The sequence below is a fragment of the Rattus norvegicus genome, chromosome 10 (genome assembly GCF_021556685.1).
Source record: "Rattus norvegicus strain SHRSP/BbbUtx chromosome 10, alternate assembly SHRSP_T2T, whole genome shotgun sequence".
NCBI classification, from domain to species: Eukaryota; Metazoa; Chordata; class Mammalia; order Rodentia; family Muridae; genus Rattus; species Rattus norvegicus.
In genome coordinates, this window is record NC_141543.1 from 22,556,880 (window position 1) to 22,568,958 (window position 12,079).

Sequence of the window (12,079 nt, forward strand, 5' to 3'; positions counted from 1 at the left end):
AGGAGAGGCTGCCAGATGAGTTATTTTCCTAAGAAGAGAGAAAAAAATGAAAACATAAAAATAAATAAAAGTGACCTATTTCAACAGGTTCCCTGGCCCTGTGCCCAGTGTGGGCTAAAAGCTGTGATGTCACTCTCACCAAAAGCAGGAATAGAGCTGAATGTCTCCCTGTCTCTGTGGGCCCACCCAGTGTTCTGTCCCTGTGGGCTGTGTTCCTAAGCCATGTCCTGTGATCGGAAGGGAGGAGGCTCAATGGGCTACATCAGGCTGCAGACCTACTGGGGCTGAGGGATGTCTCAACCTTCTCTATGGAGACAATAACCGGTACGGCTAGGTACGATCTCACTGGAAGCTCTGGTAATGGTTATTAATCTACTATGCTAAAGAAGAAACAGGGTTCGCTTGAGCAAAGGAGGCAGGGCCTGCCTCCAAATCAGAGTTTTGTTGCGTTTTGTTTTATAGAAATAATTCTATTTTGGTTAAAACAGCAAATGAAGAGAATCTAAAGTTAAAAGGGAAGATGCCAGGGAACCCTCTTTCAGAGTGTCCCGCTGGCTTTTGCAGCTCTGGGCTGTGCAGGCTGGGGCTTGTACGACTGGCATCTCATCATAACTGTTTGAGAGGTCATGGAACTCCCATAGGAACCGTCTGTGGCCATCAGCCACCGACGGGGATAATAATAGTCCTGGCCCCACTGTTGCCAGACGAGGCAGCTTTATGGTGTTGCCACACTCCAGAGTCTCATGCACGGAGGTCAGCCTCAGAGCAGACCTCAGCTGCACACACATCTGGGCTCATCCTCTTGCCTGGTCAAGCCCCACCCCTCTCTCCCTTATAGCTTCTCCCTCTCCATAAGCCATTTGCTCAAGGCTCCTAGGCTTAACAAACCAGAGAAACTCCACCACACCTGCAGCAATGGGGTTGCTCTGCAGAGGTATGTGGAGCATCTTGGATTCCAGAAAGCTCCAGGACACGCTTGATTATATTTATCGGGGAACAAGGTGGGTGCTGCTGTAGGCTCCACGTGGTTTGCGGCTGGTGGCATGTATGTATTTAGCTCGCCCCAGATAGCCTACAGGCTGGCTCACTGACACAGGGGTAGGTCTACTGGAATACTCACGTTCACAGTGCAAATTGGGTAAACTGATGTTGAGACTGACGTCAATTTTGCCTCCGCTGTCCTTGTCTGGGTCATCGACGTAGAGCTCATTCACCCTAAGGGACAGACAAGTACAGAAATCTAGACTGAGACGGAGACACTGATTCTGCCCATGGGGGATGGACAGCCGGGGGCCACCTCACTTGGTGGCCAGAACTCAATGGTACAGAAACCCCCGTGGGTACAATAGCAAGCACATGTCCAGGTTCCAGGAGGTACGGCTCCAGATTCAAAGCCCCTCTCCAATACAGCTTCATTAGGAGGGAGAGTAGTTACTAAGAAGAAGGAGGGGTCCAGTAAGAACATCTGTCCAGATTCAAGTTCAAATCCTGACTCCAGCACTTCCTATGGAGACCACTGTAAACCACCAGCTGAATGGGAGTGACTGCTGAACAGAAAAATGGGAAACAGAGTCGTGTACAGCTCAGGGCCCGACACCAACAGGCACATGGCACCAACAGGCACATGGCACCCACTGCCTGTTCTTTTAGTGCTCTCCCTTATAAAGTCACAGGGGTGAAGTCCAGGTCTCCCACAGGACCAGACAGCTATACTGGATTCCCAGGGCTGCTGTAATCAAGTGTCACAAAGCCAAAGACTTAACCGAAGCTTACCACATGTGTGCACAGCACTTTCCCTTCTCTACCTCCTGCACCCTCACACAGGACCTCTCTGGTTCTATCGGTCCATCGGCCTAACCTAGCCATTCCCATCCTTCATGTGACCGCGTGTGTCATGTTCCATGGCATGTAGGGCAGCACGACCTTAGGCTGCAGGGGCAAGCAACAAGATCATTATTCTATCACTAGAGTTACAGGGCCGGTGGCCCCAGACAGCCACACCACCTCACGGGCAGGGACAGTAGCAACCCACATCCACTCAACAGTTTGGAGGCATCTATGGCCTGTCAGGTTTGAGAAACGGCATCAAGCCGGATCTAGTCTCTGTTTTGATCAAGGTCACAGGCAGATGGTAAGAAAGCATGATCTCAGCAGGGAGAGGGAGGCCCCCATAGCATGTGCCAAGGCCTGAAGAAGGGAGCGTCTAGGCTGATAGTCTGCAAGAGGGTCGAGGCAGGCAGATGCAGTGTGAGAGCCAAAGAGGTGTGACCCTTTTCAGTCAGGTTCTGGTGCTGGGATACGGCTCAGGCGGTGTACATGACGCTGAGCAGAGCCACATGGGCAAGTGTGTGCCTCAGCAGGACTGAGAACTTGAGGAGCCACAGTGTCTAGAGTGGTCCAGAAGCCATGGCTGCTGGGAGGCATGGCACACCGATTGCACACACACGGATGGGCCAAGGGAGGCACATAAGCGGTTGGTTCTGGTTCTTCCCTTCTTCGCCGAATCAGGGGACATTAAGAATGGAGTGGAAGCAGCAAGCAGGGAGAGGGGCTGAGTTTAGGGGCTAGCTGCCAGGATAATTCCCTACAGGGAGGAGGAACCCCATCTCCAGGCCTGGTCTCGAAGGCTGCTCAGCTGAGCAGTGTTGGAGAAGGTGGGCTGGGCTATACTGAACACTCATGGATGGGGACCAGGGATGCTGGCCAATAGAGAGGAAGTTACAGATGACAGAAGTCCTGCTGTCCTACTGCACAGGCATGGTGACTGCAGTAACAACACACTGTGTGCTTCGAATGAGCTCACAGAGACTTTAAATGTCTCTCACAGGGATCATACATGTTTCATTTAAGGTAATGGACATATTAACCAGATGAGCTGGCAATCTGACAGTTTATCAAAGTATCACCTTGTGCCCCATTTTGTCAATTGAAAATGAGACACTCTGGGGTTGAAGAGATGGCCCGGTGGTTAAGAGCACTGACTGCTCTTGGAGAGACCCAAGTTTTGTTCTCAGGACCCAAATTAGGTAGCTCACAGTGTCTGCAACCCCAGCTCTAGGAGAACCAATGCCCTCTTCTGGCCTCTGTGAGTGCTTGCATTCACAAGTGCGCGCGCGCGCGCGCGCGCGCGCGCACACACACACACACACACACACACACACACACACACTCGCACACGCATGCACTTTAAAATGATAAAAATTCTCTTTTAAAAAGCTATAAAACAAACAATATCACCCGGATCAGTTAGATCCCTCGGGTCCTGCACACAGGTTGTACCAGGACTCCAAGGGAGTGAATGGCTCTTGTTGGGAAAGAACAGATCGGGCTGAGCAAGTGAATTTTGCTTTGACTGAGGCCCATCTGATGTGATACGGTCAGTGCCTAACTAACAAGAACGGGCTCGGGAGCATAGTCGCAGCTTGTTTCTTTGTGGGGACCACAAATACATACCTGGGGACATGAAAGCCAAAGAAATGCATTGCTCTTCGGGCTGCCCAACTCAGCCCAGTAAGCTGGGCAAAAGGGGAGAGGGTGCCCTCCAGTCAAGGAAGCTGAGTAAATAAATGCACCTGTGTCATCCTATCTGCTCCTGTGCAAAGCCCTCGTTCCCATTCTAAGCTCAGGGAGCCGAGGTTCAGAGGAGGGGTGTTCTATCCTGAGAGTGCACAGCAGAAATCAACTGAGCTAGAACCTCAAGCTCCAAGTTTTCCGGGGCTACCCAGCTTCCTCTTCTCCTCATTATCTAGGTTTAGGACAGGGCATGAGGTGTGGGGAAGGACAGGTAGTTGCTCAGGGTACTGGATGGTATTGTACTAGCGGATTAGAGGCGAACAGTTCATGGGAGATCCAGTCAGAAGGATCCATTTCTGCCCAGCCAGTTTCGCCCTCCTGACTCTCAGCACCTATTTCAATTCTACCACAGCCTTAATTCCAAGGAAACTGCTGTGTGATGAACTGAGCAGTGGCCAAAGGAGAGGGCTTCCCTTCCCAGCTAGACTCTTCCATGAGCGCTCACCTTTCCCACCTGGTAAACTTAGGGGATTATGGGATGAGGTCATCCCTGGCAATCCTGGGAGATGACCTCAGCGGAGTGAGGCAAATCCCAGGTGTGGCTCAGGTGAGCTCACCGCCCCTGGGGAGGCTTCTCCCAGGCACCGCTCCCTGTCTCTTAGCCAGAAGAACTGGAGTGGTCAGCTGCCAGGGCTGAAAGGCCACACAGCAGGAAGGGGCTGAGGTGCCTGAGGGGAGGATAAATGCATGGCCCGTGGCAACCTGGGCCAGTGGTTATGTAAGGGCAGAACTGGCTGTTCCCCCTGGCTGTAAGATGTATATGGTTCAATTGTCTGCACCGCCTACTGATGAGGTCAGCACGGCTGCCTCCTGTGTCCAAGGCAAATGTTCCAGGCCAGCAAGTTTCCTGCCACCCCAGGTGCGGGCTCAGCCGCCCATGCAGGGCTGCCAAGGCTGACTGGGTCCACTGGCTGGGGCTGAGCTGATTTTAAAAGGCCAACGGCCTGCCAAAAATCAGCTCACCTCGAAGAAAAACATTTTTGTGGGTTTACTACAGCTTAGGGACTCTTACTGGCCTGACACCCCATAGCCAGCTCAGGAGGCAAGAAGACCTGTGGACTCCCCTCCTGCCTTTGTCACTGAGAAGCTGAGGTACCTGGGACAGGGTGCTTCACCTCTCTGGGCCCCAGCTTCCTCACTGGGGTAACTGGAGAAGTTCTGGGTGGAGTTTACAAGAAGCAAATTAATCCAGGACAATAGAAGTCTAAAGAATGGCAGGAGGTGGGGGTGCAAAAGAACCTTCTAGATGGCAGAAGTCATGGCTCATGTATCACGGCTCAGCTGAGGTGACGGCTGTGAGAGTGAGACTCACTGACTACTGCATTCTGCACTTGTGCATCTGCTATATGTCACACATGCCTCACTGCGAAGCATCCAGTGAGGGGAAAAGGAGGGAGAAAGGAAATGAGCAAGAATTCTTAACACCTCTTGGGGATACTGAGAGGCTAAAGCTACAGGCTGTCCAGGCTAGGCTGTGTGTGCATGCATGTGTGCATGCATAAGTGTGTGCGTGGTATGTTATGTGGTGTGTGTTTGTTTGTGTGTGGTATCTGTGGTGTGTATGTATGGTTTGTGCGATGAATGTGTGTGGTGTATGTGTGGTGTGTGTGTAGTGTGATGCACATTAGGTGTAGTGTATATGTGTATGGTGTGTGTGTGTATGATATGTGTGTGCATGTATGACGTGTGTGTGTGTGAGTGTGTGTGTGTGTGCGCGTGTGTAAGCACATGTGTCATTCTCTCTCCAGGGCTGACCATGGGCTCTGCTTGGCAGAGAAAACACAATGCTAAGGGGAGCCCAAGATGCCAATGTTTGCAGTGCCTCCTGATAGGCTGAGCTTGGACAATGGGCTTTGTCCTCAACAGCCTCACTTTCCCCAGAAATAAAAGGGGCTTTCCCAGGACAGTTGATACTCCATTTCTATAGGATTTCTATCCTTGGGTTCAACCAGTTGAAGTTCAAACAAAACAAAACAAAACAAACAAACAAAACTCCTCAGAAGCAGACACTGTGTCTGTATTGGACACACAGACGTCTTAGCTTGTTCCTGACACAGTATGATGCCACGACTATGTGCACGGCATGCGCTGTAAGTCACCTGGGGCATCTGAAGTTGGTGGAGGAGATGTGCAGGTGACATGAGAACGCCACGCCCTCTGTGCAGGTGACATGAGAACGCCACGCCCTCTATGGTCCCAGCAACCCCGATGACTCTGTATATATCACTAAAGAGGCTGCTAAGGTGGCCGACGAGAACAGTCTCACTGCAGACTGAATGCTCAGTCCCGAGCCACCATCTCCATCATCAACACCAACATTTAATGAGGTAGAATAGAAACACTAATCTCGGGCAAACCACTGTGGTGAGGGTCAAGTACACTGTAAGAGGCACAGCCCTGCCCAGTGTGTTCTGCCCCACTAAAAGCTGGACAGTGCCGGGCTTGTAGCATGTGGCATCTCCTGTAACGAAGCCAGCCAGGGTTGGGCAGGATCTCTGTGTCTCCCCTTTCCTACTGTGCCAGCACTGGCTGGAGAGGACAGAGATCCCTGGGAGGCAGGGCGTCCCCTAGGGACACTTGTGATGCAGTGTCACTGCCTTTTCTGATCATCTTCAGAAGTGCCACCCTGGGGCCTCAGGGCCTCTGGGATATAGAGGTTCCTAGGCTTTCAGTTCTGAAAACCTCCCTCTATCAGCTCCTCTGCCACACCCGAGGGAGGAACAGTGTCATAACCCCCAACCGGAATGAGGCCTCCTGGACATCGTTTGTGAAACGAACACAAAAACGTGGGGGTGGGGGTGCAGGAGAGTGTGGGGGCCAGGTTCTCAGAAGTCCCAGGAAGTGGAAGAGTGCGTGCTGATGGAGGAGTCAGGGGGGGGGGACACTCCAGGTGGGGGGCACCAGCCGGCGCATGGTAGGAGGTGGTGGCTGAGAACTGGCCTTGTAGGGAGAGAGATGAAAGGCTTGGGAGGTCCTGGTGGGGGGGCTGTAGGTGGAATGTGGCCGAAGGCCTTGAGATTCTAGGCTGAGGCGTGAGTCTGATGACATCTATGGAAAACAATTTTATTTGCTTTTCGAAGAGCACTTGAATAGTTCAGATTCCTGCCCAAGGTTGCTGGCCTCCATGCTTAACAATCTGGTCAAATGGAAACTTCCAGCGACTGGTGGGTGGGAGTGGGAAGGGAGGCGGGTAGGTTGACCAGTAAGCCTCAGGAACCTTGGCTTTTAAATCCTGACTTCTGTAGGGAAAACGCAGCTCCTGCCTACCGGATGGCTCCATTGCCGGCTGCCCAGCTGCCCCCCTCCTCCTGGCAATCACCCAACTCCTCACCAGGGGCTGTGGCTCACGCTCACCCTTCCCCAGATCCACCTTTCAGAGGGGATCTGAATAACCAATCTGTTCCTCTATGCCTAGAAGCCTTCACGCCTCCCATTGCGAAGGGTGAAGATGCTCTATGGTGTGACAGCTTAGTCCCGCCAGTGACAACTGAGACTCAGTTCAGGGGTGCTGGGCAGGATGGAGCCCCCCCACTCTTCTCTTGGATAAATTCCTAGTCTCCCCAATTTTGGCTCAGTATAGGAATGAGTTCTGGGAGCCAGCTCAAGGTAGCCTCCAAGCTCCTACTTCCTGAAGTGGCCTCTTCCAGCTTCCGACCTAATTCTATGGGGGAATCTTGAGTCCCCCAGTCAATAGATTTGAAGTGTAATTTTAATGTATCGCCATTATTGTGCATGTGGATGATGTGTGGGAGTATACACATGGAGGTCAGGGGACAAGTCTGTGGAGTAGAGTAGGTTCCAGTGACCCAACTCAGGTCCTTAGGTTTGCATAAGAATACGCTTTGCTCACTGAAGCGTCTATTCCTAACCATCAATAATTTTAACCAAAAAGCTGTGGCTTTCATGTACGTGAGGCTTTAAAACATGCCCTACAGAGATGGGCAGATGACAGGGTAGGGTGCCTAGACTGGAGGTGTCCACAGGTCCTGGGCTTCGACTCTGCTTCCCCTGCTCCCTTTTATGGACCTTATGGGTGTTTAGCTTCTTGGTGCTCCAGTTTCCCCCAGAGACTTCAAGGGGGTTCATGACAAGTTTTGAGGCAATCATTGGAAGATGCTAACCTGGGCGTATGAGACTAGCGTATGTAGAGTTACAATACCCAGAAAGCACCATAAGGAATAGTATGTTAAAAACAAGTGGAGTGTCTGGGCAACTCTTGATTTCATATCATAAACCCCCACCAGGTGAGTAGCTATCAAAGCCTACAGGGGCTCGGAAGTCAAGAGCCAGGGCAACCGACAGTCACATCTGGGAGGTGGGTACCTCTGAATATCCATGGGACGCCTTTTTTCCCCATTGTCACCAGCCCAGCCAAAGCTCAGGAGGTCACACACAAACCCACCTCCCTCTAACTCTGCAGGGCCAGGATGAGCACCTCACATCACCAGCAGTCACAGGCCAGGGCTACACCATAATCTCATTTCCTTGATTCATGTTCATCCCCATGGTGAGAGGAACCAGTTGACCCTCTGTGGTCACAAAGCCACCAGACAGGATCAGTGGCTTCCCTGAAAGAGAATGCACTCCCCTTCAGTTTTTGTCCAACCTCTATGCTTCCTGGGCAGGGATGCCTCCATAAAGAAAGAAGCCTAGTGGGACAAAGCAACCATTTCCAGTCTGCAACGTTAAGTCTTAGGCCTGCCTGGACCCCTGACAAGTCAGGACCACTGTAAGGAAGCACAAGAAGGGAGGGACTTCGGACTCTCACCAACAGCAACAAGCAGCCAGCGGGCCAGGTTTGAGTCTCCTTAGCCCTCTTCCTTCCTCCCAGGACCACAGCATCCAGGAGGTAGGAAGAGGAAGTCCCTGAGAAGGGAGGAGTGCCATGGGGAACACACTGTACTCTGACACTGACAGCCCTGCCCTGGGTAAACAGTGGGCAAAGTCCACCGCCTGGGCTTGCTTCGGCGGCCCAGCCAGCTACACAGCCTTTAAAGGCCAAGCTCCGACATCAAAAGTCATTTGTATGCGATCATGCCTCAGTGCAGAAGGCACATCTTCACTGGGCAGAGCTGACTAAGGCTTCCACAAGTGTGACAGGGGAAACACAGAGGCACCAAGAGGCAGGGTTCACAGGTGACAAAGTCCACAGGCTAAGTACTCTCTAGCCAGGCCAACCTGTTCAGTCTTCAGAAAGCACCAGGTCTGTCGTGTGTCCTCCCTTTCCCGGCCCTCATTATCTCGCTCCACCGAGCACCACTGTTTCCTCAGATCACCTCCCACTACTCCCCTGTGGTTTTGCAATGACTTGTATTAGATGTTCAAATAACATGAAGACAGTTTAAAGTAGACAGGAGGACCATGCATGACGACACTCAACTTTGCTCAGGAAGACAGCCTGGGCTACATAGTAAGACCTTGTAAGACTGTGTCTTGGAAAACAAAACCACAAAAGCAAGAGGCTGGAGTGGGAAGATGGTTCAGCTCTAGCAGAGAACCCAGGTTCACTTCCTGGCATCACATGGAGGCTTACAAGCCTCTGTAACTCCAATTCCAAGGGATTACCATACCTTCTTCTAGCCTCCGAGGGTACCATGTATGCCCATAGTGCACAGAAACACATGTAGAGAAGCATTCATACGCACAAAATAAATCTTTACAGAAAAAAACAAAAATGTGCAGAAAAGGATTATAGGCAGTCTTTATGCAAATTATATGTGTATTTATGCAAATCTGCAATTGTACTGAAATATCAGGACCTCTGTGGTGAGGGTCCCAGAAACAAATTCCCAAGGACGCCAGGGGAATAACTGCAGCGTAGCTCGTTTGCTCGTGTCCACAGCCGGCAGACACAGATGCACTGTAGAGAGAGCAGCTTTAGGAGCGCACAGCCAAAGCCCAAATGCTGTTGGCTAAGCAATTACAGAGCTGTGGCTCGACCTAGCCTGGCCTCTGAGCCCCTGCTTGCTCACTTCACTATAGGCATGGCAGCCTTTTGGTTCTTCAGACCCCCAAGCCATCTCTGCCTCCCTTGGGGCCTTAGCACCTGCAGCTGTGTCTGAAAGCCACCTGCCTGCACACCTGCACCTTGCTGCTGTCACAGGTGCACGCTGCTGCCACCCACCCGGAACACGTCGGTCTGCAGAGTGGCCTCCATCCCAGAGGAGAGCACAGCCTGCAGAGGCTGGCAGATGCCTGTCTGGTGCGCTGTGCTTCAGGGTGTGTCTCTTCTCCCGGCACGCTCCCATCCCACCTCTAGTTCATGAGTAATCCTTGGGACACACTAAGAAGATGCTCCCCATGGTCACAGTCACCTGCTGGGGACTTGGGGGGCTTCTGATCACCCCTACATGGTCTGTTACCATGGAAAGCAGACAAAACTTTTCCAGAGCTGGAAATGAAGTTTGAGTCTGGTCTACTCTCACTCCTTTGACGCAGGGAGGCTCAGTAACTTGCCTAGGGTCACACAACAAAACAGTGTCCTGACTCTGGGTCTTTTATGTCTTATCTGGTGCTCTCTCTATAGGTCCAGGAAGGGCTCCAGGGTTAAAATCAATGTCAGAGTGACAGGGGAACAGATGCTCCCACACCAGCGGCAGACGGGCAGCTACATCCAGACATGACATAAGAGGTGGTGGCCCCAGCTTCTCAGCACTGGGGGGCTGCCTCACTTGGTCACTGTGGGCTCATCGCTCTATCTCTCACTGCCTCAGTTTCCCCCATGAAACAGGGGCTGTTTGATGACAAAGGCAGTACGATTCAGCTGCAGCCTATTTTTAGCTTCCTATTGTCTCGTGGCTGAGAAGGAAGCATGAGTAGAAAACAGAAAATTCCAAGGCTGGGCAGGAGAAGGGGATGTCAGGGCCCAGCCCGGCTAACTGTAAACACAGCTACAAAAAGGCTCTGAAGCATGAGGTCAGGGCCCAAGGCAGGAGGGCTACCAGGCTGTGGATAAGAGCGAATTCTGGAATCAGGGATGGATGACTGACATCAGCTGCTGGGAAACCCATGCTCATTCCTAAACGTGGGCCTGAGGAACGAGAGGGGCTTCCAGGTGGGCCACCTTGTCCTCTATGAGGAAGCTACCTAGGCCTTCTGAGCACCTTCCAGCTACGACATCAAAGGACTCATGGGAAACTCACCAGCCAAACTCGGGGCCAGGGGTGACGAGTGTGTGATCCTGCTCTGTCCGTGAAGGGCTTTCACACGTGAGGCTCAGTTATACTCCAAGCTCAAAGCCCTTTTGTGATGTCACATGCTTGGATATAGGAGCAAGCCGGTTGCAAGGTTTCCATCCCTTTCTAAATTGCCCCCTCTTCTCATCTAGACCCCGGAAAGCCAGTTACCCCAGAGAAAAATGACTTACACTTCTGTCGTGATGAATCCAGTGAGCTCTGACAAGAAGAGGAAGAGGATGAAAAGGCAGCAGCAGATGGAGACTGTGGGAGACACAGACAGCGTCAGGGATGCAGGATGCTCCACACAGGGGGCCAGTCCCCACTGCCCCTCCTGTACCCTGGAGGAAAGCCGCTTAGAGGCCCCAGCACACACAGGGTAAGGGCACCCTTGTGGAGATCATCAAAGCCCCTCTTATTTACCACCTCAGTGTGATTCCCTTCTTACTCAAAGTCCCACTGGCCTGACCCTGTGGCCAGGTTGGTCTCCTCACACAGGCAATGGGCTCTGCTCAGCTCCTCAAGACCTCTTTGATGCAGAGGTCGCCCTGGAAGAGGACTGCGTGCTCATGGACGAGGTGCTTACTGAACATCTGGGAGATACCATGCGACCACCAGACTTCTCTCTCACATCAGTGAACCAGAGACGGAGGCACGGTTTGCCACAGGTCTGACCTTCTGGCTATAGCCGGTGTCCACCTTGGGAGTTGTCCGCTTTGCAACAGGGTGAGAGCAGACGCACTCACCAGAAGCCATATGGCAGCTTGGATTCTCTTCCCAGGTTGGTGGCATGCACAGCCCCTGTCCTGATGCTGGCCCGTGGCAGTGGGCCATCTCTCCTGGTCACCGTGTGGCCATCACAGGACAGCCAGCATGGCGCCAGGTATGCCATAGACTGAGATGGACTTCCGTTTCTATTTCTGCTTTTTTGAACTAACAGCAGCTTCGCTGGGACACAGACCTGGAGGTAACAGTAGAAAAGCATCTCCGTCCACGTCTGTCTGTCCATCTGCCACCTATCTAATTTCCTGCCTTTGGGGGAGGAAGCCCAGAATTCAAGGGCAGAGGTGGGAAGGGCTGGCCAAATTTTAAGCCTAGCCTTGACTACACAGCAGGTTCCAGGCTAGCCAAGACTCTCCCTCCAAGCCAAAACAGCAAACAGTATAGATATTCATTCATATATGTATATGCAGATATACATGCTTTAAGCCTCCTTTTGTTCTAAATTAGTAACAGCAGGACATACACCCCCTTTCAGCCACTCTTCAAGCACTTGGCAATGTGTAGAGTTTGTGTAGACGGAGGCCTTGCGTTGTCCTGTTCACAGCACA

At 52.1% G+C, this 12,079-nt stretch overlaps 1 protein-coding gene across 4 annotated transcripts in view; it reads right to left on the minus strand.

Moving 5' to 3' along the window:
• Ergic1 (endoplasmic reticulum-golgi intermediate compartment 1) overlaps positions 1-12,079 on the minus strand; it is a 95,812-nt gene that overhangs the window by 29,877 nt on the left and 53,856 nt on the right. For 3 of the 4 annotated variants that reach the window (NM_001398572.1, XM_087570234.1, XM_087570233.1), the window contains 2 exon segments: positions 1,121-1,215; positions 10,940-11,012. In NM_001398572.1, the coding sequence (NP_001385501.1) occupies positions 1,121-1,215; positions 10,940-11,012 (168 nt within the window). 4 annotated transcript variants of the gene reach the window in all.